We start from the raw sequence: 24775 nt of genomic DNA, 5'->3' as shown, positions 1-24775 counted from the left end.
ATACTTAATGACATAATCATACACTTAAAAATGGTTAATTTTATGCTATGTATAGTCTACCACAATTATAAATTTTAAAAATAAAATGAAACAAAACACCATGACAGGTTGAGAGAGACATCACAGAACAAAGGAAAAAGCTTTTTTCCTGCTTTTTGAACAAGAGAGCCTGAATTTTCATTCTGCGTGAGGTCCTGCCAATTATGTGGTCTTTTGCCCTCCTGTAATAAAAAGTTTCTTTTATTGTCATTCACCTGAAATGCTAGCCTTAAGAGGATGCATCCTCTGAAGCGGTGCCTCTCTCCCCTAACTTAGGAAAGCCGCGGCCTTGGGAAGCATAACCCCCTTCGGAAGGGACAGTGGGAACAGGGTGGGGGGGTCCCCTAAGCCTTTCTTCTCCACTTTCCTTCTAGAGCCGTGGTTCTCACGCCATGGGGTGCAACCCAGCACAGGGGACTATGTTGAAAATGCTGATTTGCCCACCCACACCCCACCCTGAGATGGTCAAGGGCGAAAGCTGGCCTGGAGGGGGCTGAGGTCAATGTGCCAAACAGAAGGCTCGGGCCGCAGCAGTTCCAGGTCCCAGGCTGGGTCAAGGGGCATTTTGGCCAGTGGTCTTGAGCAGGCAGCAATGGTCTGACATTAGGGAATGATGTGGCCTTGGGCAAGTCACTGTCCTTCTGTTTCTCTCCTGCATGAAATGAGGCTCTCTGAGGCCTCTGCCAGAGCCAATGCCAAGTCAGAAGGTCATCACGCATTTGCAACATGATGTTTGTAACTTGGCCTCTGTGACTATTTTCATCACTTCCCCCTTCCCTGCACTGAAAACTAAGTCAGGCCCTCAGTCTCCTGCAAAACCTCACCCCACCCCCTGCGCAGGTCCAGGGCCACCTCCGACTCCCCTACCTGCAGGCAGGCAGGCATGACATCAAGCAAACAGGGAGCTGGGTGGAGGCCCCCAGCCCTCGGTTCTGGACAGAACTAAGAACCCGACGACCTATCTGACGGACTTACACCAAAGAAAGGAAATGTGTCTTTTAAGAACAAGTGAGAAGCCGATGACTGAAGTCCCAAAGAATTTTGTGGTTGGACCTTTTTTTCTGTTGTTTGTTTTCTGGCACAATCTGTCTCTGTTTCTGAGCCGAGGGCCGTGTTCCCCGTGACAAAGGCCTCTTTCTTATGACAGTTTAATAGCTCCAATGCAGGGGACAGCCCGGACTCCCGCGGGCCAGCGTCTGAAGGCGGCCTCTCAGGAAAGGAGAAAGCTGCTGCTTTCCTCCAGTTGGGGTCAAATTGAACTGAGAGAGGCCTAAGGAAAAAAAAAAAAAAAACCCAAACAAAACCAAACCTGAGCCTCCTTTTGAAATAGGAAATGAAGACCAGCAAAGGGGTGGGGAAGACAAAATGCATCGGGATAGAGAAGAGGATGGATTCAAGAGTCCTGCTCAGAGCTTTCCATCCACCGCAGGAGGAGGTGAAGAAAGCCTAGTGGGGCTTGGAAGATGTGGATGGAGACTGGGGAGACCCCATCTATCGGTTCCCTGTGGCCACTGTAACCAAGGACCACAGATTGGGTGGCTTAAGACAACAGAGGTTTATTCTCACGGTCCTGGAGGCTAGATGCTCAAAAGCAAGGTGTCAGCAGGGCCACGCTCCCTCTGAAATCTCTAGGGAAGGATCCTTCCTTAGCTCTTCCAGCTTCGGGTGGCGGCTGGGAGCATTTCTTGGCCTGTGTCACCCTGATCTCTGGTTCCATCACCACATGGCCGTCTCCCCTCGGGGTGTCTCTGCGTTGTCACCCGGCGTCCTCCTCTGTGTGTGACTTTTCTCCTTGTCGAATAAGGACACCAGTCGTATTGGATTTAGGGTCCACCCTAATCCACTGTGACCTGATCTTAACTCTCTACATCTGCAAAGACCCTCCTGCCAACTAAGGTTACGTTCCGGTACTGGGGGTTAGGACTCAACATTCTTTTCTGGGGGATGCCATTCTACTACAACACCGTTGTTCTAAAAACCCGGCACCACCACCCCCCGCCCACCTCCCCTTGTCCTGGAGCCTGTAGGCAGGTAACTCGTGCTGGGGAGCTCTAGCCTCCCAGTGACCCAGCCCACCCGTCCGTCCACTTTCCAGGAGGTGAGGCTGGAGGTTGGTCATGACCTAGCAGCCGCCCGGAGCATCTTGGTGCCGTCTCTTTGCAGTGCTCTCTTCTCTCTCCCTCTCCCCTCAGCCCTTGCTGCCTGGAGGCACCTGGCAAGGGTTACGGTTCCCCACTGTGGCAACAAATGCCAGGAGTGATGTGCCACACGACCTTGAACATGTATGTCTGCTGCCAGTGAGGCTGGCTGGAAACCTGCCCCTCCCTGAAGAGCTTTCACATCTGCTTCTGTTTCCCAACTCGCCCAATGAGACATGATTTGAAAGACGCACTGGACAGTGGAATCAGAACTCCTAGAGCCGACGCTCAAAGCGCTTACAATGGGAAATTACACACTTTTTACAACGGCGCTGACCTCCTTTGCTACACCGCTTTGGGGGGCAGTTTTCAAGCCTCTACGGTCACAGGAGGCAGGAGGATGTCAGGGTTAAGGGCACAGGCTGCAGGGCCAGGCTGCCTGGGCTCAAATCCTGCCTCTGACCTCACTCCCTTGTGCCTTTGGGCACATCCTGCATCCATAAAATGGGCACAGTGATTTCTCCCTCACAGGGGTCTTTAAGGATTAGTGAATTCCCCAGGAGTCAAGGAGCACAGGATCTGCACGTGGAAAGCACTCAGTAAATGTCAGCTTTCGTGACTGTCCCATGATTGCCAGAGGCAAGGGTGGGGTGAGAGAGCCAGCAGGGGCAGAGGTGTTCATTCACGGGCTTCCCAAAACATATCACCTGCCGAAAGCATGACCTCAGGGAAAGTTCCAGGGCTCTGAGTCCTCCCCTTTTTACTGGGATGGCAGTAAAGACTGAGCAGTGCATGTAAACAGCCCCTAAAGGCAGCCACTAGTGCCACGTGGTGAACCCAGCGATGCACCCAAGCTGCCTGTCTTGGCTGGCCCCGCAAAATGCAGTGCAGTCAACGCCAGCAGCCCAACTGAACGCTGCCCACGGCTCTGAAAAGCACAGTTGCTCTCGGCCTCTCGCCGCTTGTAACAAGCTGTCCAGGAGGATGGACCGGGCAGCGATGGGACTAGAGGAGGGAAAGATCTGTGTCACCTCCAGCGCCTGGGAAAGCCACAGAGAAACGACGCTGCTGTTCTCAAAGGGCCTTGCGGGGTCCGAGCCTCCCCTGAAGCCTGCTTCAGGCTAAACAGAGTGCACGTTGTGTAGAGATTGGTCCCCCGTGCCAAGACGGCCAACCCTGTCGCCAGGGACTTGGGTGGAGGTGGCCGGGGGCCGTGGAGGGGGAGGGGGCCTGGCATAAACGGCTCCTTGTGCTGCTGATGGAGAGGGGCTGCCTCTGGGCAGACGCAGGAGGGCACTCAGGGCCTCCCTCCTTGTTCTGGGCGTGTAACTTGTGTGGTGACACGGGGGGGCCTGAGACTGAGTCCAGGGAACTGGGCGTGGGGGGGCGGCGGCAAGAGGGAAGCAGCAGCTCGTGCCGTCTGGAGGGGGCTCTGCCCGCTAGAAAACCATCTGCAGAATTCAGGAGGGCCGTCCAGGCCGGGTGCAGAGCAGCCCACTCCCAGTCCGGTCCTGGGTCCCCTGTAGGGTAGAGAAGAGGCTCCAGGTGAGGGTGCGGGATGGACAAATAGCTACATTCACTGAGCAGGCGCAGAGCAAGAGTCAACCAGCACGCCAACTCCGCGCTGAGACACGACAGCAAGATCAGCCTGGGAGGGCCAAGGCGGGGTGGGGGGGGACGGAGGAGAGGGTACTAAGGTCTAGTGTCGGGCATGGAGCCCACGCCACGGGAGAGCAGAAGCAACTCCTAGAGACCACGGAGTCCTGGACCCGGACCTCTGGCCTGCGTGCTGGGTCCACACAGACTGTGGAAGCCGCTTCTGAACTGGTTCTCTTTCGGGGTGGGGGGGGTGAGCGGGGACAGGGAGCTCTTGTCCTGGAGCCCGGGCCGGGACAGGGGTGGGCTGGGCATCTCTCTGGAGTGTAGTGTCTCAAACAGGCAGGCCAAGAAGCAAACATCACAGCCGCATCGTATACAGCCTTCCTACCTGCCGGCCCTGTGCCGGGGCTTTGCACATATAAACTCAGTTAATTCTCAGAACGATCTGTTGAGGTAAAAACGATTATTATTCTTATTTTGCAGATTAGGAAACGGAGGCACAGGGAAAAAAAGAAAAAAAAGCAACGCATCAAAGTCACACAGCCGGTAAGTGGCAGAGCCGTGTGTGCAGCAGGTTGCCTAGCTCCGGAATCCAGGCTGTCCCATACCCTCCCCCCACCCCCAACAATGCACCTACGCAAAAGGAAGCTCAGCGGGAAGCGAGACCTGCCTGCCCACTCCCCGCGGGCTCTGTCACTCAGCCTCTCATGGTGGCCAAAGCACCTCACAGGCCACTAGATGCTCCAGGAAAAGGCTAGGTCCTCAGCCAGAGACCTAGGAACATACCCGGCCCTTCGCCTTACCAGCTCTGAGGCTGTGGACAGAGTACCTCTCGGTGCCTCAACTTTCTTGTCTGTAAAATGGGGCAACTCACGGGTCCTTCCCCCATGTGTCTTCTCATGGAAAAGCCAACAAGAGAATGAAGGGCGAGGACAGCACACAACGGAGCACATGGCAAGCACACGGCGGAGACCACCTATGGTTGTAACACTCGGCATTCCTGTGGTTTAAGGCCCGAGAGGAAGGGGATGGGCCCTGGGAAGGGCTCCGGCTATGATGATGTTTGGGGAATGGAACTTTCAAGGTTAAAATAAACTCTCGGCCTAATCTGGATCCTTTTGTTTTGGCATAGAAGGTCATTTTTTAAACTCCCTTCCTCAAAGAGTTAAATTTAGAGTTACCATACGACCCAGCGATTCCACTGCTTGGTATATACCCAAGAGAAATGAAAACCTATGTCCACACAAAAACCTGTATGCCAGTATTCACCGCAACACTATTTGTAATAGCCAAAATGCTGAAACAACCCAAACCTCTGTCAACTAATGTGGTACGGCCATACGACAGAATATTCTTCAGCCATGAAAAGGAGTTACAACATGGTTGAACCCGGAAAACAGGATGCTAAGTGGAAGAAGCCAGACATAAAAGACCACACATGGTTTGATTCCATTTACATGAAATGTGCTGAATAGGCAAATCCATAGAGACAGAAAGTAGACTCATTCGTGGTTGCCAGGGCCTACGAGGAGGGTGGGAGGGGGACTGACTGCTCATGGGTGTGGGGTTTCTTTTGGGGGTGACGAGAATGTTCCGGAAGCAGAGAGTGGTGACAGCTGCACAGCTCTGCGGCTGTGCCCTGGGAGAAGCGGGTGGATAGAAGGGGAGGATGCAGGAGGCGGGGACTAAGTCGCTCCCAGGTAGGATGCGGTGCTCAGCTCTTTACCGTCCCGTCTGGAAGCCGGCTGGGGTTGACTCTGAGTTTGCTCACAGCTGGGTGACATGCGCCTGCATTCCAGGGCTCCCGGCTCAAGGGTGCCATTCGGAGCCAGGTAGGAGGCTTCATTCCTGCTGCAGCATCCACCCTGCATGAACGGCGGGGATGGGGAAAGAGAAGGCAGCCTGGGAGCCATCCCTGTGGGCACCTGGCCTTCTGCCCGGAGTCCAAATGGGGTGGGGTTGGATGGATGGTGACAAGGTCGGAGTCGCGAGCTGCCCTCACACAGGCACTGCTCAGCCACCTCATTCCCCAGAGGGCCACGTCCCAATCCTGCAGCCCTAGCCAACAGCCCCGAGTCCCACGGGTGCCCCAGCTCAGAGCTGGGAGAGGGTGCTTCGCGCCTACCGCTTCTGGCTGCCGCCCCTGCCCTCTGGGAACGCGGCTGCGCCACATCACGGGGGCCTAGGGAGCACGGGTCCCGGTCCCCTTCCCCACCCCCATCCCCCCAGGGCAACCCCCGGGGCCTCCCTGACTGGGTCCTCAGGGCTCCCCGCGTGCGCAGCTGCCGGCAGGGGGAGCTCTACCCGTCCCCACGTGTGAGCACCTGCTTTCTTCGTGGCCCTGGGAACAGAGGACAAGGGTCTGGAGTTGCCTGTGTTCCTTGACTTCTCTCAGCTCACACCGCAAACCCCGTTTGGGGCAAATGAGCGTATTTCATGGGTGTCCGTGTAAAGATTTACACCCTGATATTACCCTGTCCTATAGCCCCCATTTCCACACAGCAGTGGGAAAAAAATTAATCAATTAAATGGAGTTTCGTCTCTTCCAGGATCAGATTATTTCCCAAGCTAAATTGCTCTCTTTTTTGGATAAAACTAGGAATTCAGGAATCAAGATCCCTCCCGAGGCTGTGACTTCCTCTCTCCCCACCCCGAGATGGCTTCTGTGTACACGGAAAGATGACAGGGAAGAAAAACACAAAAGAAAATAATAAAAAATATATCATCCTGGTTTAGAGAAACTGGATTTTCAACATAGATTAAAAGACAGTAGTAGTAAAAAAAAAAAAAAACAGTAGTAGAAGAAATTGGAGAGTCAAGGTCATCTTTTTGCATTAGCCAATGGGACTTAACGGACTAATTTGTATTAAGAACATCATTACATATTATTAGTGCACAAGGTTTTCATGAATTTGAATGGAGCAAGAGAGAGAGAAGTAAGTTCCTCTCTGGGAGCAGAAAGGACTTTGTTCTATCCTGAGTTTACGAACTAATTTTTGGTGATTAATACAATTTCTAAGAGAGAGTGATTGGCAGTAAGCAGCTTTCTCTCAACGCCTTTACTTTGCAAAATATAAAAGGTGGCATTTCTACATCAGTCTTCACATGCCTGGGGGACATTTTTATTGTCCCACAAAGCCTGGTGGTCTTAGAACCACAGATGCAACCCACCTCTCTCATGTGACACACGTGGAAACTGAAACCTCGGTAGTAAGAGCCAAAGACGGGGGCGGACGGCCAGGTGCGTGTTACCCAGAGTCAAGCTATGACGTCCCACTACCACACGGGGGCACTGTCTGCCAACCACGGCCTGCTCTCCACCACTGCCAAATGCTCTTAATAATTCAAGGTTAGGCGAGCAGCTGTGTGGGAGGACCCGAAAGAAGAAGTTGCGGGAAGGAGCTGTCAGTAGATGACTCTAGAATTCCAGGCAAGGTGGTTTGATGGGTACAAGAGAAGGGCTTGTTTGCATACACTAAAATGGATCTGCTAAAGTGCCACCTGCTATTGCAAATAAGCAACAGTGCAAGAATTTACTTCCAATTCTGCTGACGTGATGGAAGGGAGGGGTGGTGGGGAGGACAGCATGGGTGTGGCTGGCTGAGTCAGAGTGTGTCCTCACGCCGGGGTTCCACGTCTCAGGCCAGAGACCACTCTCCAGGGAGCCTAGGCTGGGCTTTGGCTCCCGCCTCCCTGCCGAATGGTGAGACCCAGTTCAGTGGGCAGGAGGGGGTCAAGATGGGCAGCCTTGAGGAAGAGACGGTCTCGTCTGGGAACTTGGTCCCGCCACAGGGAGACCTGGGGACACTGGGAGAGCAGCCTGCTCCTTAAGAGACGCTTGGGCGAACTCTAATGAGAAAGCGCATCTTTTATTTCCCTAAATCCCCTCCCTCCCCCTGCAACGTGTTTCCCTGAATAAACTTGAGCGGAAGTCGGGGGACAACTTGCACAGGTGGATGCACACATATGGATCTACACCCAGAGACGTACCCATCGACTGCTTGTCCTTGTTTCGAAACAGATGGCTGCTTGGCTGATTCGCAGCTGCTGTCTTAAACAAGCGTTGCTATTTCAGCAGGCATAACTGGTTTAGAAGCCAGGCAGAAAGATATACCTGACTTTTGCTGTACTCTTTGATCCGAGAGGTAAACACACCCCTTAAAATTTATTTTGATGCCTGCATGTGTAACTCAAAGAGCTATGTGAGTTCCGAATGCAGGCTAAGCTACCAGGCATCCTTTACTAAGTGTCTGGGTGTTGGTTAGCAGTGGCTGGTCGGGGGGGCTCAGCAGAAAAAAAAAAAAAATCCAGCCTGTGCTCTGTGGCTTCCTCATGGTGCACCGTGAGGCGTGCGGCCAGCGTCCTCTGCCCGAGCCTGCTCCGGGATGCCTGCGGTACCTGTCGGTCAGGGTGTGCTCTTGGATTACAAACGCCTCTCGACTTGTGCTTAAGTCAAAGCTTAAGGAGGAAGCAACGTGGGAAGCGAAATGTTGAAGCATAAATCACCTCGCTCTCCCTGCTGGTTTGAATTATGCCTGCGACCGAGTTAAGTGAGAACTGAGGGCATGCTTCCTCTCCGGAGCACGCGTGCTCTGGATGTAATGACACTTCAGAAAGGAAAAACCGCTGAAGCAGCCAACTCCCCAAGGACAGGAGGTCTGAAGAATTTCTTTGCGGTGAAACCCAAAGAAATTGCTGTGGGACCAGATCAGAAAGAAGAAGGCTGGGTTTCCCTTGAACTACAGGCTGCCCTTTGCTGGCTGAGACTTCAGGGGATGTTGAATTCTAAAGGGATCCCCCCACGATGTAGGCTATCTAGTGCAGGAGGAAGATGGACCAGGTGGAAGAGGGCCGGGGGCGGGGGCACTCCACATAGGTGATGAAGTAACAGCATCAGAACACTAGATGGCAGCAGCCGTACACAAATTATATGCTGGGGACCTACCTGTCCTCTTTCCTGGTGTCAGAGCCTTTGATGGGGAACTTGGGCATGGCTGTGTTCCAATAAAATTTCATTCACAGAAGCGTGTGTGGGCCAAATTTGTCCCACACGCCATCATTTGCCGACCCCTCTGCTAAATGAACAGAGAACTCTCTCTGGTTCAGCTAGCTTGGTCCACACGTCCCAGGCATTTGCCAGCCAACTCTTTTCTTTTCCCGAATCCATGCAGACACCCATCCCTCCTTCCCTCTCAGCCCCTTTCAGCTGCCTATGTGATTACTTATGTCTCCCGAACTTGAATTCTCCCTCCCACACGACAACAGAATCGGTTGACAAATGCTGCCTGTTTGTTCTGCATTTAAAACGCTTTCTTCCCATCAATCTCTCTTCATTCCCACCATCATCAACTCATCCCTTATCTTCTTCGCAGCTGCTATAACACATAGCAGTGGTGTCAACAGCATCTGTTCAATTGCTGGGTCCTTCACACGGATCTGTCTACCTCTTCCCCCCAGAAGTATTCCGTTGAGCCAGATTAAGGTTTAAATCTCCTCTTGGGCTTTAACATTGCTGGGCACTGGAACCCACCAAGGCTGTCAGCCTCTTGCTGAAGAACGCACTTTTTCTTTGGTCTTCAGTCTTACTTCCACAAAGCGCCACACGAATCCCATCTCGGTGACATCACCCACCCGCCAGCTCGCAATACTAACTGCCCTTATCACCTCCGCTTCTCCAGGCGGACAGCCGCCACGCTCCTGTTTTAAGGCCACCCGTTCTATGAAGTGCCCCTGAGATGGGGGAAGACCTTGCCCTTTGTCCACTGGTTTCTTAGGTAATTTGGTTTGCATTCCTCCCTGTGCTCATCTTATGGCACCTGAGGGTTTCACCGCCCACTAACCAATTATTTTAGCTATCTCTTTTGTTATTGATTTTCAATTACATTGCACTGAGGTCAGGGTGTGATCTGAATGGTATTGATCTGGGGGTGTTCTGACTTTCTCTGTGGCACAGTACTGTAATCAGTTTTGGGAAACATACCCACATGTGCTTGGAAAGAATGTTTAAGTTTTTCTAATTGCTGGGTTGGGGGTCTACACATGTCCATTATGTACATTTGCTAACGCTTTATTTTATCAGTGTCAGATAGGGGAATGGTACTCCCCACCATGACTGCAGTTTTGTCTGTTGTGCCCTGCAATTCCGACAATTTTTCTTGAGCATTTTGAGGCTGATGTTGCTAGAAGCGTACAGATGCGGGATCATTCTGTCATCCCGGTACATTGTTTCTCTTTTCATTAAGTACTGACCTTTATTCTTTCTGTGGCTGTCTGCCTTAGAGTCAGCTTGGTCTGATACTGAAATTGTAATACCTGCTTTCTTTTGATCAGCATTCACCATGTGTCTTTTTTCATTCCTCTATCTGCCACCTTTGCATGTTGTGCTTTAGGTGTGTCGCTTGTTAATTACATAGAATTGGAATTCTAAAAAGAAAAACCTCGCTCTTTCAAAAGATGTATTTAATCGTCTGATGGACTGTTTCTGCACCCTTCCCCTCAGTATTAGCCTGTTTTCTCCTTTTTTTTTCTCCCTCCCTCCCTCCTTTCCCTCCCACGAAACCCTAGTCTGCAACATGAGCTAAGGGCGGAGAAGGCTTACAAGCCTTGCCTGGGGGCTGTTCTGAGTTTTACCACTGAAGAGCGAGATCAGAGGAATTTGAAAGGACGAACCCATATCACAAACTATATATGGATTTGTAAGTGGGGAAGACAGGCTGAAGGAGAGGGTCTGCGTGAGGTCACCCTCTTTCCCTCTCTGTGGCCTGCATGGACATGCTCTCCCTCCAGCCCTACTTCTGATACCCTGCACACAGTGGTGATGGGGGCAGAGCTCTAACGGCTCTGCCCACCAGCTGTGCCGGGGGGGGGGGGGGTGGAGTGTAGGGGCATAAAAACCCCCAAGGATGCTTGTTTAACAGCGGGTTTTATGAGGCTGAAAATACCCAGTCCAGCGCCCCAGCCCGATCCCAGCTGGAGAGTCCCGTTGAGGGTTTATGTAACTCAGAGAGGACCTGTCTGGTCTAGGGAAGGGGGGAGTTGGGTTGGAAAGGCTTCCGCTCTGCTCTCTTCAGAAACATCAAGATTACCAGAAAGTGCAGGTGATAGAATAGAGGGACATCGGAGTTGACATCTTGAGGTTGCAGGAGACACGGTGCCACCAGGCAGGAAGCCTGGCCCGTGAGCGCAGGGCGTGGGGCTGGGCTGTCACTTGCCGGCACAGACATTTCTGGAGCACGTGCAGCTCCCCGAGTTCTGGGAGGACCCGGCCCTTGGATGCTTAAGGGGTCAGCCCCGCAGGGCATGACGAATCACAATCAGCCCTGGATTCTGGTGACATTTCTTACATTCTAAAGGCTTCTCCCCATCCATGGCTCCTGTGATTTTCGCCACAGGCATCTTGTTACGGATGACCCTGGAGTCAGGGCGAGGGAGTGACCTGGGAGTCCGACAGGCAGGAAGAAGAATTGAGAACAGAGAAGATCCCAACCTAGAACTGCGCCAGCCCGCACACGTGTTCGGGGCTTCGTGGAGCAGACACGTCCCTCAACACGAAGCATTAGAATTCAGTGACTACAGCGACACACCGTGGCCCCAGAGCAGCTGAGGGAATTGAGAAAAGGAGGTGACGGGGTGTAAAGAGGCCCCACGCAAGGCTGGGAACGAGGGACGAGGGGAGAAAGGGATTCCGTGAGGAATTAGATCCTGGCAACCATGATCCATAGACACAGGGCAGATCATTAAAGGAGGCGGTGCCATTGCCTTAGGCGGGTAAAAAGTAGAGTCTGAGATTATACCAGTCAGAGGGCAGTGGAGTGAGAAATGTGTGGTTTCGATACAGAAACCAGTGGCCCCTGGACCATCTCTTTGACCCAAATTATGTTTTCAAAATAACTGTGACTTCGAGCACCTTCTAGACAGTGTGTGCTGTGTCTGTTCGAAGTTCACCTCTGTTCTCGCCACTCCCAACTGTCTCCACCTGCCTGTCTGCACTTACTTGTTACCTCTTAGTTCTCTACAGGCATCTGAGTTTGCCGCCCTTGAACAGAAGGCTCCACCCGCCCTCCTTCAGCCTGGAGGCTGTAGTATTCGTGGTTTTGTGGGCACAGGGGGACCAGGTAGCTTATCTCTGTGATGCCTCTTTATGGTCCCAAGGCTGTAGCCTTATCTAGGCCCTGTAATTCAACAGAGGGAGAGGAAAGGAAGAATCTACAAGGCCTGCTGATTGTCTAGGGAAGACGAGGGGAAATAGGAAGCCGAGGACGACAGTGAGTTTGGCTTGGTCGACCGGGTACCAGGTGATGATGGGGTTTTGCATGACAGCAGATGGGGACACGGGTGCGGGGATCCTGCGGAACACCCAAGCGGAGACCTATGGATGGGGGCCAGACCCGTAAGAATAAGTTCGGGAGAAAAATCTAGGCAGAAGATCAACTTGGGCATCACCAGCAAACGGACGGAAAATAAAGCCACGGGCATGGGGCAGAGTCCCCAGAGAGAGTGCGCTAAGTGAGAAGAAAGGGTGCCCTAGAGATGGAGCGCTGGAGGACATCAACATTTCAGGACGGGCCGTAGGACACGAACCTGCAGAAGAGCCTGTGAAGGAGCAGACGGAAGGGGGAGGAAACCAGGAGAGGCCAGTGGCCAGAAAGAGAAAGCGAGGGCTTCTAAAGGAGAGAGCGGTGAGGAGTGTCGGCTGCTGCCTTCGAGGTACAGCTGGCCCTCCGGGTCCTGCCATCCCCCCATGGCTGAGTGCGCGGATGCGGAACCTGCCGATGCAGGATCCGTGGATACAGAGGGCCGACTGTTGTACTCAAGCATTCGAGGATTTTGGTATCCGCCGGCGGGTCCTGGAACCAGTCCCCCCAGGACACTGTCTTTATCATGTACTTATACATTTAAAGCGTTTGGAGAACAGCATGAGATTATATTCATGGTTGGTTTTCAAAACGGTTACCCATCAGACAGCTCATTGGAAAAACGTGGTGTAAACCTGCCTCTTGACAGAGTACCCCTCTCAGGTATGAGCTTCCCTGACCTCCTCCTCGCCTCCGCCAGTCAGACCTGGGGGGCTGGGGCTGCTGCACAGTTATGTGCAGACAGCTCACCCGAGGCAACAGGCACTTCCGGGCACCACGGGGTGCAGTGCCACGCTCTAAGGCACTAGATGTCAGCTTACCTTGCGCTCTCAAAGGTAGCAGATGCCGTCTTTTCTACAGCCCCAAATCCAACTCCAACAGCAAGACCCTCTGAAACAGACATAAAAAAGTACGATGGGTTAGGAATCATTTTTCTATAATACATGCATGTAGAATCGAAGCTTGCTCAGAAGCCAAAGCCAGAAGACTCCTGTGGGCTGGATTAGCACTGCTGTCCGTTCGGGGCTGGGTGATGGCCCGACTCGCTTGGTGGGGGAACTCCTGGGACACCATGGAACCAGTTACACACTTCATCACATTGGCAAATCCCCTGGTCTTTTTTGCGTACTTTATAGTTACTCAAAAGGCTTATACTTAATCAGCTGTTAAGAGCAAGCAGTTTCTTCACTTCTTCCATAAGAAATCAGAACAACAGTATTTTGATGTGACGCAATACAGGTTAAAAGCAGATCTTGCTAAGGCTAATCTCTGAAATGGGTGCACCGCTGTATTTGCAAATGCAAGTAAAAGAACTCTATAAAAAAACGGATCTTACATTTTTGGGGCTTCCCTGGTGGCCCAGTGGTTAAGAATCCGCCTGCCAATGCAGGGGACACAGGTTCAAGCCCTGGTCCGGGAAGATCCCACATGCCGCGTAGCGATGAAGCCCGTGCACCACGACTACTGAGCCCGCGCTCTAGAGCCCGCAAGCCACAACTACTGAGCCCACGTGCCACAACTACTGAAGCCCGCGTGCCTAGAGCCCGTGCTCCGCAACAAGAGAAGCCACCACGATGAGAAGCCCACGCACCGCAATGAAGAGTAGCCCCCGCGTGCCGCAATGAAGACCCAATGCAGACAAAAATAAATAAATAAATTTATTTTTAAAAACGGATCTTACATTTTTAAATGTCATTGGATTTTTCCATTATGTGTTGATTTTGCAACTAGAAACTAGAAGTTTTTGAGTCCTAGAGTTAATTTGAATTTGACTGTTTTAATCCTTTTTATTAATTACAAAATGCTTGCCAAAAAAAAAAAGGTTCATCCCCATCACTACATCACATAAGATTGCACGAGGCTGCCAGTAACAGAAAATCCACAGAACAGTAGCTTCAACCAAGGGTCAGCAGACTATAGCCCAGGGGCCACATCCAGCCCACTGCCTGTTTCTGTATGGCCTGCAAGCTAAAAATGATTTTTTTCATTTATTTATTTTATTTATTTATTTTTGGCTGCACTGGGTCTTCATTGCTGTGCACGGGCTTTCTCTAGCTGCGGCAAGCGGGGGCTACTCTTCGTTGCGGTGCGCGGGCTTCTCACTGTGGTGGCTTCTCTTATTGCAGAGCACAGGGTCTAGGCGTGCGGGCTCAGCAGTTGTGGTGCACAGGCTTAGCTGCTCTGTGGCATGTGGGATCTTCCAGGGCCAGGGATGGAACCCGTGTCCCCTGCATTGGCAAGCAGATTCTTAACCACTGCACCCCCAGGGAAGTTGTAAGAATGATTTTTACATTTTTAAATAGTCAAAAAAAATCAAGGAAAGAATATTTCATGACACATGAAAATTATATGAATTTCAAAATTTACTGCCCATAAATAAAGTTTTATTGGCACACAGCCATGCTTGTTTGTTGATGAATTGTCTGTGACTGTTTTGTGCTATGTCAGCAGAGAGTAATGAGAGACCAAATGGTCTGAAAATCTAAAATATTTACTATGTGGCCCTTTAAAGAAAGAGTTTGATGACCCCGGACCTAAACACATAGGGTTTTATTAGCTCGTGCAACGAGAAGTCCAAGGTTGATATGGTGGCCCAATGACGTCATCACAGACATTGACGATCCATCCTCAAATGGCAGGGACTCTTACAGTCTGCTCTAAGGTGGTGTGACCATAGTGTAGCTTGAAGCTTGGGGATGGACAGATGATCTTCCAAGTCCTGTCCAGTAGGAGTGAGCTTGCCAAGTTCACCAACGCCCTGATCAAATGTGGAAGAGCCGTGCTGGTCTGCATATATCTGACAGAGGGGTAAGAAGGGCTATGAAAAAGAAAGAAGGAAGGGAGGGAGGAAAGGAAGGAACTGCCCCAGTGGCCTGGGATCAATGGCATAGAAGCACAATGTTAGGACTCCTCTCTGACATCTATGGGGCAGTGCAACCCCAATCCAAACAGGAAAGAGAATAACCAGTATTGGTCAGAATCAAGACCAAGGGCTTGGGGCCAGGAGGAACTTTTGTTGTGAAGAGGGAAGAGGTCAAAATCTACCGAGTGAGAAGGGCGTGTCTTCTTTTGGGATTCACTGCCCTCTAAAGTGCCCCTTTTTGTCCGTGTGTCCTGTTTAGCTGGAGCGGGCCCAGGACACTGGGATTATAATAATGGCTCTGGGTGGCTTGTCCCATGGTGAGGTCAAAGAGCTCACCTGTGATCCAGTTTGGTTGGCCAGGAGACCACCATGAGGTCTGGAGCGCAAAGACCTGGCTAAAGCGTGAAGTGTTCCATTTTGCCTCACCTTACCCTTACGCTCTGTGCTTTGGTCCCATGGGGACCTTGTGGGGCAGCTGTGGCCCCTGGAGGCTGTTGGTTGAGCATCTGGGATTCTGATGCCTCAGCAAACATCTCCCCACATTTCTCCTAACAACCAACCATGGGGTACAGAGTCCTAGGACTTCAGAGGTGGAGGAAACCCCCAGAGACCACCTGGCACGACTCCTGGGCCACTGCCAGATCCAGAAGCCAAGGGTTTGGGAGTCTTGCCAAAACCAGACAGCAGGATGGAGGCTCCTGGGCCCGGGGTCCCTGCGTGCATGACACACACCACAGCAGGCTGCAGAGAAGCCCCCGCTACAAGCTCTTGGCTAAAGCAGCAGCCGAGTGAGCACTGCCAGAGCAGCCAGACTTTTCAAGATCAAGGTTTTAAAATTTTACTTATTTTTAAGGTGCCTGATATCAATTCTTAAGGAAGGCTGAGTCTTCATTCACCAAACCTATCCTCTAGGATAACTCTAGGTTCCAAAGTAGGCCTTGTGTTCAAGACCTTAGTCTCTCTGTGGTCTTACTCTGGAGAAATGAGGGGCTGGCGGCCCTTTCTAGGCCATGCCCCAAGGTAGAAGCTCATGAACTAAAGGTGGGAGCCGTCACCTCCACTCTACGGATCAGAGAGGAAAGGTGACAATGAGCTGGTCTGAGTGCCCAGCTGGGCTCTGATTCTGCGGTCCAGGCTCCTCATTCTTTATAGCTGCTTTGTCCTTTTCTCTTTCAGAAACTTCCTCTGAGGGTGGGCACTGCAGAAGCCACCACTCCAGGGGAGTGGATTCAAGTTCAACAGTTTCAGGTTTGCCTGATGCATCTGACAAGCTTCAAAAAGAATGAGTGTGCTAGGTGAGGTGCCGGATATTGCCGAGAGCTGAATTTCAGGACGGGCTAGGATGAATATATCTAAGAGTTTCAGGCATCCTTGCCACTGGGAAGGAGGCAGCCTCCTTTTGTGCAGCCCTTGCATCTCAGGAGTTGTCCATGGTCCCGAGAAGATAAAGTCAGAGGAGACCTGAGGCGCTTCCATCTGGCCCATCTCCTACCTTCAGGGGAGCCCAGTGTTTACAAGCCTGCTGTTCTTCACCTTGTTTTGTACCAACACGGCCCAGACCACAACCCACTGCCATCGGTAAGTGTGGGTCTGCAGGGCGAGGCTCTTCACCAGGTGTCAAAAGCTAGGCAGAGACTGACCAGGGGTTTCCTGACATCAGAGGGGCAAATCCCTCCCTTTGAAAAAAACTTGCGTTTCTAAACCATAAACAACAGCTGGTGGCTCTTTTGTTAAAGATTTTGCTCTAATTAGTCATTTTAATGTTCATGATAGTGCGGTCCTGAGGACAGGACTTAACATTAACTGGCAAACTAACCCTTTCTAGTTATTTAGCAAGCAGCCAGCAGCACTTGGCTTACTAATGCTCACAGCGGCTCATTAGGTTACCCAACTAATGCAGGAGAGAAAGGGCTCGCCCACAGTGACACAGCATCAAGGGGCAGAACCAGGCTTGACCCTCAGTCCCCACCCCCGGCCCCCCACCACCCCAGGTGGCTGACATGGGCTGTGGCTTTCTCCCAGGTGTGGACGGCAAGGGCTGGCATCTGAATATCTGTATCCTAAAGAGGTTGCGGGCAAAGTGAACACAACCTGCCTCTGCCCAGCCCTGTACCTTGGCCACGCCCACAGCGGGTACCACGCCCCTCCCACCCCCACCCCCACCCCCGCCAAACGCACACCACATGTTGCCTTAGGAGGTGGCCAACTCCGTCTCCCCCTGGATTTAGAGTAAAGGAGAGGAAGAAGACGTAATAGAGAAAGGGAATGTAACTGTTACCGTCTCTGAAGGTGGAGGGGATTACCTGAGAGCGAAACTAATGCGAAACCAAGAGAAACGACCCACGCCGCAAGAACATAAGTAAGGGAATGAAGGCAGACACTGAAGATCAACAGATGGTAGAAGGAACCCGCGGGGTGAAAGACAGCAGAGGAAAAAAATGCGACTGGCGTTCACACCCCCAGGTCTTCCACCAAAAGTGCAAATTAGGGAGGTAATTAAAACAAGAATCCAAAGTGGCTGGAATACTGTTAGGAAGCCAGACCTTTTTTCACAGTTACGGCCATTAACTCAGATGCAGACTGAAGGAAAACAAACTTCCAAACCTGGGGTTATAAGCCCCCGGGATGCAGGGTGAGGCAGAGTCCTAAGGGCAAACTCGAGAATAAGCTCTAAAGCTGATTCCTCCAACCCCACAGCCCTGCTCCGGTCTTCTCGGGGCTTGGAAGGTGGGTGTGGCTGCCTCTCTCCATCCCCCATCCCTCCTGAATCTCCGTCTCTCTCTCCTCATCCTCCAGCACGGTGGGGATGGGGGCGCATGGGCTTTTTGCTGAGACGGACCTGGGCTCAAATCCTGGTATATTATTTAAGGTTCTTGTGAAAAGAAAAAAAGGATGATAGTGCTTTGCTTACAGGATGGTGTGCACACAGCAGGGATTCTCACCACTGACATTTTGTTGTGAGAGGTTGGCCTGTACAGCCCAAGATGTTGAACAGCATCCCTGGCCTCTACCCACTAGACGCCAGTAACACCTCCTCCCCCCAACCATCCCCTCCCATCAAGGGGTACTTTTCACAAAACTTTTCAATTATTCTAGAACGCTCTTGGAGTTTACGTAGGTGGTCGGAAAGTGAATGGTTAAAAACTAGTGTCTTAGTCCATCCAGGCTGCTATAACAAAATACTGTAAACTGGCTTCTGGGTGGCTTAGAAACAACAGAAATTTATTTCTCACGGTTCTGGAGGCTAGAAGTCCAAGATCAAGATGCTGACAGACGGGGTGTCTAGTGAGACACTACTTCTTGGTTCTCAGGTGGTGCTTTCTCACTGTGTCCTCACATGCTGGAAGGGGCAAGGGAGCTTTCTCGGGCCTCTTTTTTAAGGGCACTAATCCCCTTCCTGAGGGCTCCACCCTCATGACCTAAACGCTTCCCAAAGGCACAACCTCCTCATACCATCACTTTGGGGGTTAGAATTTCAACATACGAATTTGGGGGGCCAGATGCAAAACATTCAGACTATAGCAAATAGTATTTTCTTTTTTTCCATTGAGGGCTTAGAAGCCCTTAGTTTGAAGCACATGGAGTGGAGCTCACAGGTCTTCTTAAGAGACCTCTCCAGCCTCCAAAAACAGTGACACCTATGTGATTGCGGCCTTGCCTGACATTCGTGGGCATTGGGTTCCATGGGCGGATGGGAAGGAACGCCTGTGTGGGGTAGAGAGAAAGAGGGTTATATTGGTTCAGCTGAAATCCCTGCTGGGGTGGAAACAGGGCAATCTGAGCTGCTGTGGGGACATCCTGCTTCCTCCTGCCTGGCTGTGCTCCTCTGCGTGTGGGTCCAGCTGTCAGATGATCTCAGCAAGAGTGGGGCTTCTGCAATGGAACTCAGTGGTCTGACCAGGGTTGAAGCCTGTGGTGTCTCATTTCTCGTTCTGGGTAACAACAGCAACGCAGGAAATGAGCAGCGATGTTATGACTTTTTCCCCTATTTAACTGTTGCTTTTTTTGGGGGGGAGGGGAACTATAAAACAGCAGTTTCCTGTGATCCAACCTAATGAGTTCTGGAAATATTTTTTTTAATATTAAATTTAAGACAGCAGCTAACATCTCGTGGAGGCTTAATAAATAGTCAACACGGCCACCAACAATGACAACAACAAACCTCAAAGCTGGAGAGATGGGGAATTATCTGGCAGTCCAATGATTAGGACTCGGAGCTTTCGCTGCCATGGTTCGGGTTCAATCCCTAGTCTGGGAACTAAGATCCCACAGGCCGTGCGGCCAAAAAAAAAAAAAAAAAAGTGGAGAAATGATGCGAAACAGGATGGCTTACTTGTTCCCTTCTCCACTGAGGACAGAACAAGAGAAAAACAAGTCACATTGTAGCCAGAGGGATTTAGACAAGGGAAAAGGGGAGGGAAGAGGGTTTTGAAACATATGACTAGCTCGTGGAAGGGAGGTTGAGAATATCCCTCCCCTGGGTGGAGAATTGGTCTCTGAAGGTGGTGGCTACTCCCCAGTCAGGGATGGCTGTGATGGGGAGAGAAGGGTGAGGTGAGAAGAATGGAGGGGGTAGCTTCATAATGTCCCTTCTAGCCCTTTAACGTTACGTGTGGGCCCAGTTCTAGGAGAAAGTCTGAACATCCACTTATTCATTCCCAGGTCACTCACTGAAAATAGAGAAAGAACCATCTTAGCGTATCTGCTGCTGGACGGGACCATGGCGGCCATGGGGGTGGCCTCAGTAGCCTCCAAGGGTGCCGGGCGAGCTCAGCGTAGATTCCTCCTCTGCTCCTGCCCATCTGGGCACTGTCACTAAGCTGGGAGATGGGTACCAGGCCAGGTGAGGGGGCAGTGTCACATCACATGACAGTAGGGGTCCCCCGGCCATCAAGGGTCAACGTGTCTGGCTTACACACACCCATGGGGCAGTCCTGCTGCCTTCATTCCCACTCTGATCCCATAGCTTGGCTGAGCCTTCTGGGGAGACTGGACCCCAATATGCTAATCCCCCTGCCTGGCCTGTCTTTGGCCGCAGATTTCTAGCGGGAAGGAAACCCAGGAAGGTGGGAACTCTGATCATATTACACATTAATTAAACAAAATGTTAGTATAGCCCAGCCAGGTATTGCCACAGAATTCCTATAGGGTTTCGAAAAGGCCCTCTAGAGAATGGAAGTTATCAACTTAGAGTTATTTTTTTGGAAAAAGTAGCTCGACACACTTTTCTACCATGGATTACGAACACTGCTATTCATAGCAGATGAAGTTAAGTGTTGGGAAAGGTGAAAAATAGCGGTGTTCCAGAAGAGTTGAATTGAACTGCAATTCTTAGCAATATCAATAAAGTCATGTCTTGGAGTACATTAAGAGACGTCCATAGTTAAAGATACTCTAACATGAGTCCCACTCTAATTAAAATAACTTCCTAACTGATGTTTGCACGTGTGTGGGTTTGGGGTGTTTTTTGGTTTCGTGCGTATTCTACTGTCTGCAGTTAGGCTCCACTTACACAACGATGGACCCAGAAAACCACGCTCCTCCAGTCACTCCAGCCAAAAGCTACTCCCATGGCTTCATGCCCACTCCAGAGTGTCACTGGAAGGAAGCTGTAGTGGGAATTAAGCCAGATACCCCTCCTTGCTGCAATGTCTGAAGCTGAGGGCGAGCACGTGCACAAGCACCGCAGATAACCCAGCTTGCCACCCGCTTCGTGAAAAGGATGCTACTCCCCACAGAGGACCGGGATGCCTGGGCAAGGCAAAGGCAGGTGAACCGGGGAGTTGGCTGTCCCCCAGCAGGATGCCGGTATCATCCACTCTGCGCCCCTCGGAAACCAACAGAATCAAACTGCGAATGATCCTACCCAGAGGGTTTATCAGCCCTCGGGAAGTGGACGGCCACTGACCCCTGCTCCTCGTCCCCTGAAGAGGCACTGCAGCCTGGGTCCGTCCCGGGTCAGGGGGAGCGGCTTTGCTGCAGGGAAGGGTAGCCCGGGGCCGGCTGCCTTGGAGTCACACCTACACCGCTGTCGGTGCACCTGGCTGCACTCTGCCCTGCAAGCGGCGTCCGGGGTGTAACTAACTCCTGGACACGCCTGGATGGGGGACACGTTTGGAGGTGCGGAGGGGTACTTAGCCATGGTTTTGTAATTCCTCTGGACTAGAGAGCCTCAAGAAATTGGGAGGAAAGGATTTGTTAAATCCCTTTGGAGGACTTTTCCACAAAATTAAGACTTTGGTAGTTCTTTTAGGATGACGAATAATCCCCATTTGCATGCCCCATAGTTGACTCCCACCAAAGTATCTCCAGAAACCAGGCAAGGGAAAGATTTTCACGTCTCAGATCACTGCTATGTTTCGGTACATCGAAGGCAGATGGTGCAGCACAATGATGTAGCTAATGGGGGCAGTGGGGGAGGGGAGGGGTACTTGTTTTCTTACAGGGAAGTTAACTCAGGAGGAAATTAATGCTCAGCCCTGCACACCCCAGTTCTGGGACTGCCAGGTGCCAGGTGGGGGCCCGCGGGCTCCTCAGGGTGGGCCCCACGTGGTCCGGATCAGGATGTGTGGACCTGTCCGCACAGCTATGGCTCCTCATGCACAGGATGGAAAGCTCAGAAGCTGTCATTGTCCTGGCTCTCCCCGTCCTGTAGACAAAGCTGACCTACAGGAGGAGACAGTGTCGCGGGCATGCTGACAACAAGAAAACTGGCCCAGAGGTGTTCGTATCTATGTTTCACCCATCCCTGAAGCCCGAAGCCCGCCTGCACCTCCATCCTTCCTTCGTGTGTTTGAGATGCACCCACATCCTTTCAACACCCCGCTTTTCTCCTAAACCACTCTGAGTTCTCGCTTTGCCATCTGCAGCACAAAGACTCAACAATTCAGCCAAACTCTGTCCTAGGCGTTCGGGGTTCATCATCTGACTTAAACCTGTCCAGACCTTACAAAATTGATACTCTTTGTATTTTCCAGAAAAGAAAAGTGGGGTTCAAAGTGGTCAAGCCACGTGCCCAAAACCACACAGCTTGTAAGATGCTCAGCCCACGTGTCCCTCCTGGTTCAGAGCACATCACACTGACTTCTGGTTTAATTGATCATTATGACTCCTTCCTGCTCAGGACCCAAAGGACTGGGCACTGAGTCAGTGTCAGCAAGAGGGTCCGCTTGGGTGCCATCACTCCAAATATTCGTCACATAGCCATTAGGTGTTGTGTAGGATACAAAACGTGTGAGACGCGGTTCCCATCTTTAAGGGGTTCACGATCTAGAATATTCCTTTAGAGTCATAAAATTAGAAACGTATTTCTCTGCTCAAAACGTTTAGAAAGAGCGATCTGGAGAACAATGTTGAAATATCAGAAAAGCTGGAGTTTGGGGACGGAAGGGAGGCGGGGGACTGGCTGGCAGAGATTGCCATATTCAGGCACAGGGTCAGGCATATTCAGGCATTCGAGTGGGCGGATCAGCCTCAGAGTGTTGCCAGGCCCTGGCGAGCCTCGGTGAGTCCCCAGGCACGAGGGGAAATTGCAGGGGATGGCTGAAGGGATGCCGAGATGAAGTCTAGGAAACTGGCATAAAGGTGTTAACTCAAAGGGGAGGTTTGCAAAGGGCACTGACTGGGCAGAAAAGGATGAATATGGTTTTTGATATGTTGAGTTCAAAGTAAAAAGACATTGAATGCAGATGCTCTAGGTGGCTCCAAACGTATAACAGGTTGGGGACGAGAGGTATGAATTCAGGGAGCACATGAGTAAACTGCAAGAGACTGTGATAAATGTATAAGCTGCTTATAATTAATGATGATAAAAATAATAGTCAACATCATTTAACATTTTCTGCATGCCAGGTACTGTTTAATACTTTTTATGTTCTGCTCGTTAAAAAAAAAAATCCCGAAAACAGCCCTACACTTCAGGGAAGGACGAAGAGTGAGAGAACAGATGTGTACTGAGACCCACTAGTGGGCACTACCCTTCAGAGGAGGTGACCTGGAGGAGGAATGCGGAATCATGACATCTCTGGCCCTGCAGGCCCCCCTGGCAGGCTGCCTTCACCCCCCGCAAATCAGCCTTGCCCTGAGGACACAGCCTCCGAGTTGAGCCTCACGGCCTGACGGATTATCTTTAAACCTTCCTGCAGCCGCCTCTGGTTTCACGCCAGGCACCACCAGTGAGAAGACAGGACAACGGATAATCAAGCACACGGCTCAGATTCCTAATAAACAAGACGGTGCTGTAATGCACCCATCAGCCGTGGCTAAAGCGAAATGCAAAATGAGAAAAAAAATAAATGTGTGATTTACAGAAAGAACAATTTTTCTCTTTTAATGTCAAACAGTCAAGGAAAATGCAACGTCTCACACCGCGTTAATTTTTTAAGTGCAATAAACTGGTCATCAGAAAAACAGTGGGTTACTCCCCGATACCCTCACCTGAATTGCTGTTATCCTTCCACCCCACTAAGGGCAGTCTTTGGGGCTCCCACCCTTCAGGCCATACTTGCTCCTTCCCCATTACACCTGAGGACTCTGTTCCCTTACGGACACATCCAAGTTCAAGACGTTCCAGGTTTCCAGCCCACCAGTACCCCCGAGGTTTAGCACAGTGACATACACCTCTGCCCTCTACTTCTCTCGATCCGTTTTTTTTTACATATGATACCCCCTCCCCTACCAGGTCTCGAAGCTACCTGGAGTTGGGGACCACAGCTCTGCCTTAAGCATCTCCTGTACCTCCAGGGCTCTGGTAGCCAGACAGTGAGTGTTCAAAACGACACGCAGAATGACGGACCCTGCCCAAGAAAATGCTGCCTGTGGTTCTGGTGAAGGGAAGAAGTGAATAAGGGGACCCAGTCCCCGCTTCGCAGGACTCGGTCGGGGGGAGAGACAGAAAGAGAAGGCAAGTGGGACGAGCTGCAGAATTCCTACGTTCAGGTTGGAGTGCTGTCACCCTCACCGCAGACGGTCTGCCCATAGCATGGGGCGTGGCTCGTGATGGGTGAACGAATGAATGAAACAAATGAGTGAAATGCATAGAAGGAGCGATCCAAAGAACAGAGAAGGGGAAAAGGGAAGGGAGAGGAACACACAGATATTCTTGGATCTGGAAGAACCGGCTGGAGAAACTTTGCTTTGGCACAAACTGTCCTGAAATGCACTGGAGGAGAGGCACGCTTCAGCCCTCGGCTGGTTTGCTGCTTTGAGATGCATCTTCTATAGACAGGGAGAGACCGTCTTCCTCCACCACCCATGCACGGGATAGCATGGTGTGGTGTCCCCCGCAGTGTGGCCGAAAGCACAGGTTGTGACCTGGCACGAGGCTGACCTCCACAACCGCTAGAAGAGGACCTGAACAACTTAACCATCGCTGACCTGTTGACCTGGAAAAAAATCTTCGGGCTTAACCATGAACTAGGTAGACACTTCTTCAAGGAGGGGTGCAGGGGCTGGAGGCCACAACACCGACCTTCCCTACCGTTTCTGAACTGGTAGGAGCAGTTTGGCCCACAGACAGAGCCTGCAGCACGAGGCACGGGTATTTCCTATCAGCCTGGCTGTGTAATTAAAAAGCCAAAGAGCAAGGGATGATATTAACCAGGCCAGAAGTACCAGTGGGGACAGCTTTGAAATCCAAGCTGCCTGGGCTTCCAGCTAACCGCTCTGGGCCACGTGTCCCTCTTGGGTTGCGAGACGTCACAGCATCGTTCTTGGTTTCTCTTGTTCTCTGCATCCTCACACCGCACGGTGACTTGGTCCATGGAAATGCAGGGACTCAAGTT

General features: G+C 51.4%; 1 protein-coding gene across 1 annotated transcript in view; it reads right to left on the bottom strand.

Annotated features, from left to right (window-relative positions):
• The window catches only part of SLC39A11 (solute carrier family 39 member 11), a gene marked incomplete at its 3' end in the record, with an annotated part of 291548 nt that overhangs the window by 50945 nt on the left and 215828 nt on the right, over positions 1-24775 (bottom strand). Inside the window, exon 7 of the mRNA XM_079724775.1 lies at positions 12952-13021. Coding sequence (XP_079580901.1) covers positions 12952-13021 — 70 coding nt within the window. The remainder of the gene's footprint in view (positions 1-12951; positions 13022-24775) is intronic.

The sequence above is a fragment of the Hyperoodon ampullatus genome (assembly GCF_949752795.1).
Source record: "Hyperoodon ampullatus genome assembly, chromosome: 19".
In the NCBI taxonomy this organism is placed as follows: domain Eukaryota; kingdom Metazoa; phylum Chordata; class Mammalia; order Artiodactyla; family Ziphiidae; genus Hyperoodon; species Hyperoodon ampullatus.
Note: the sequence above shows the minus strand (reverse complement) of the source record. Positions and strands in the feature narration are given on the sequence as shown.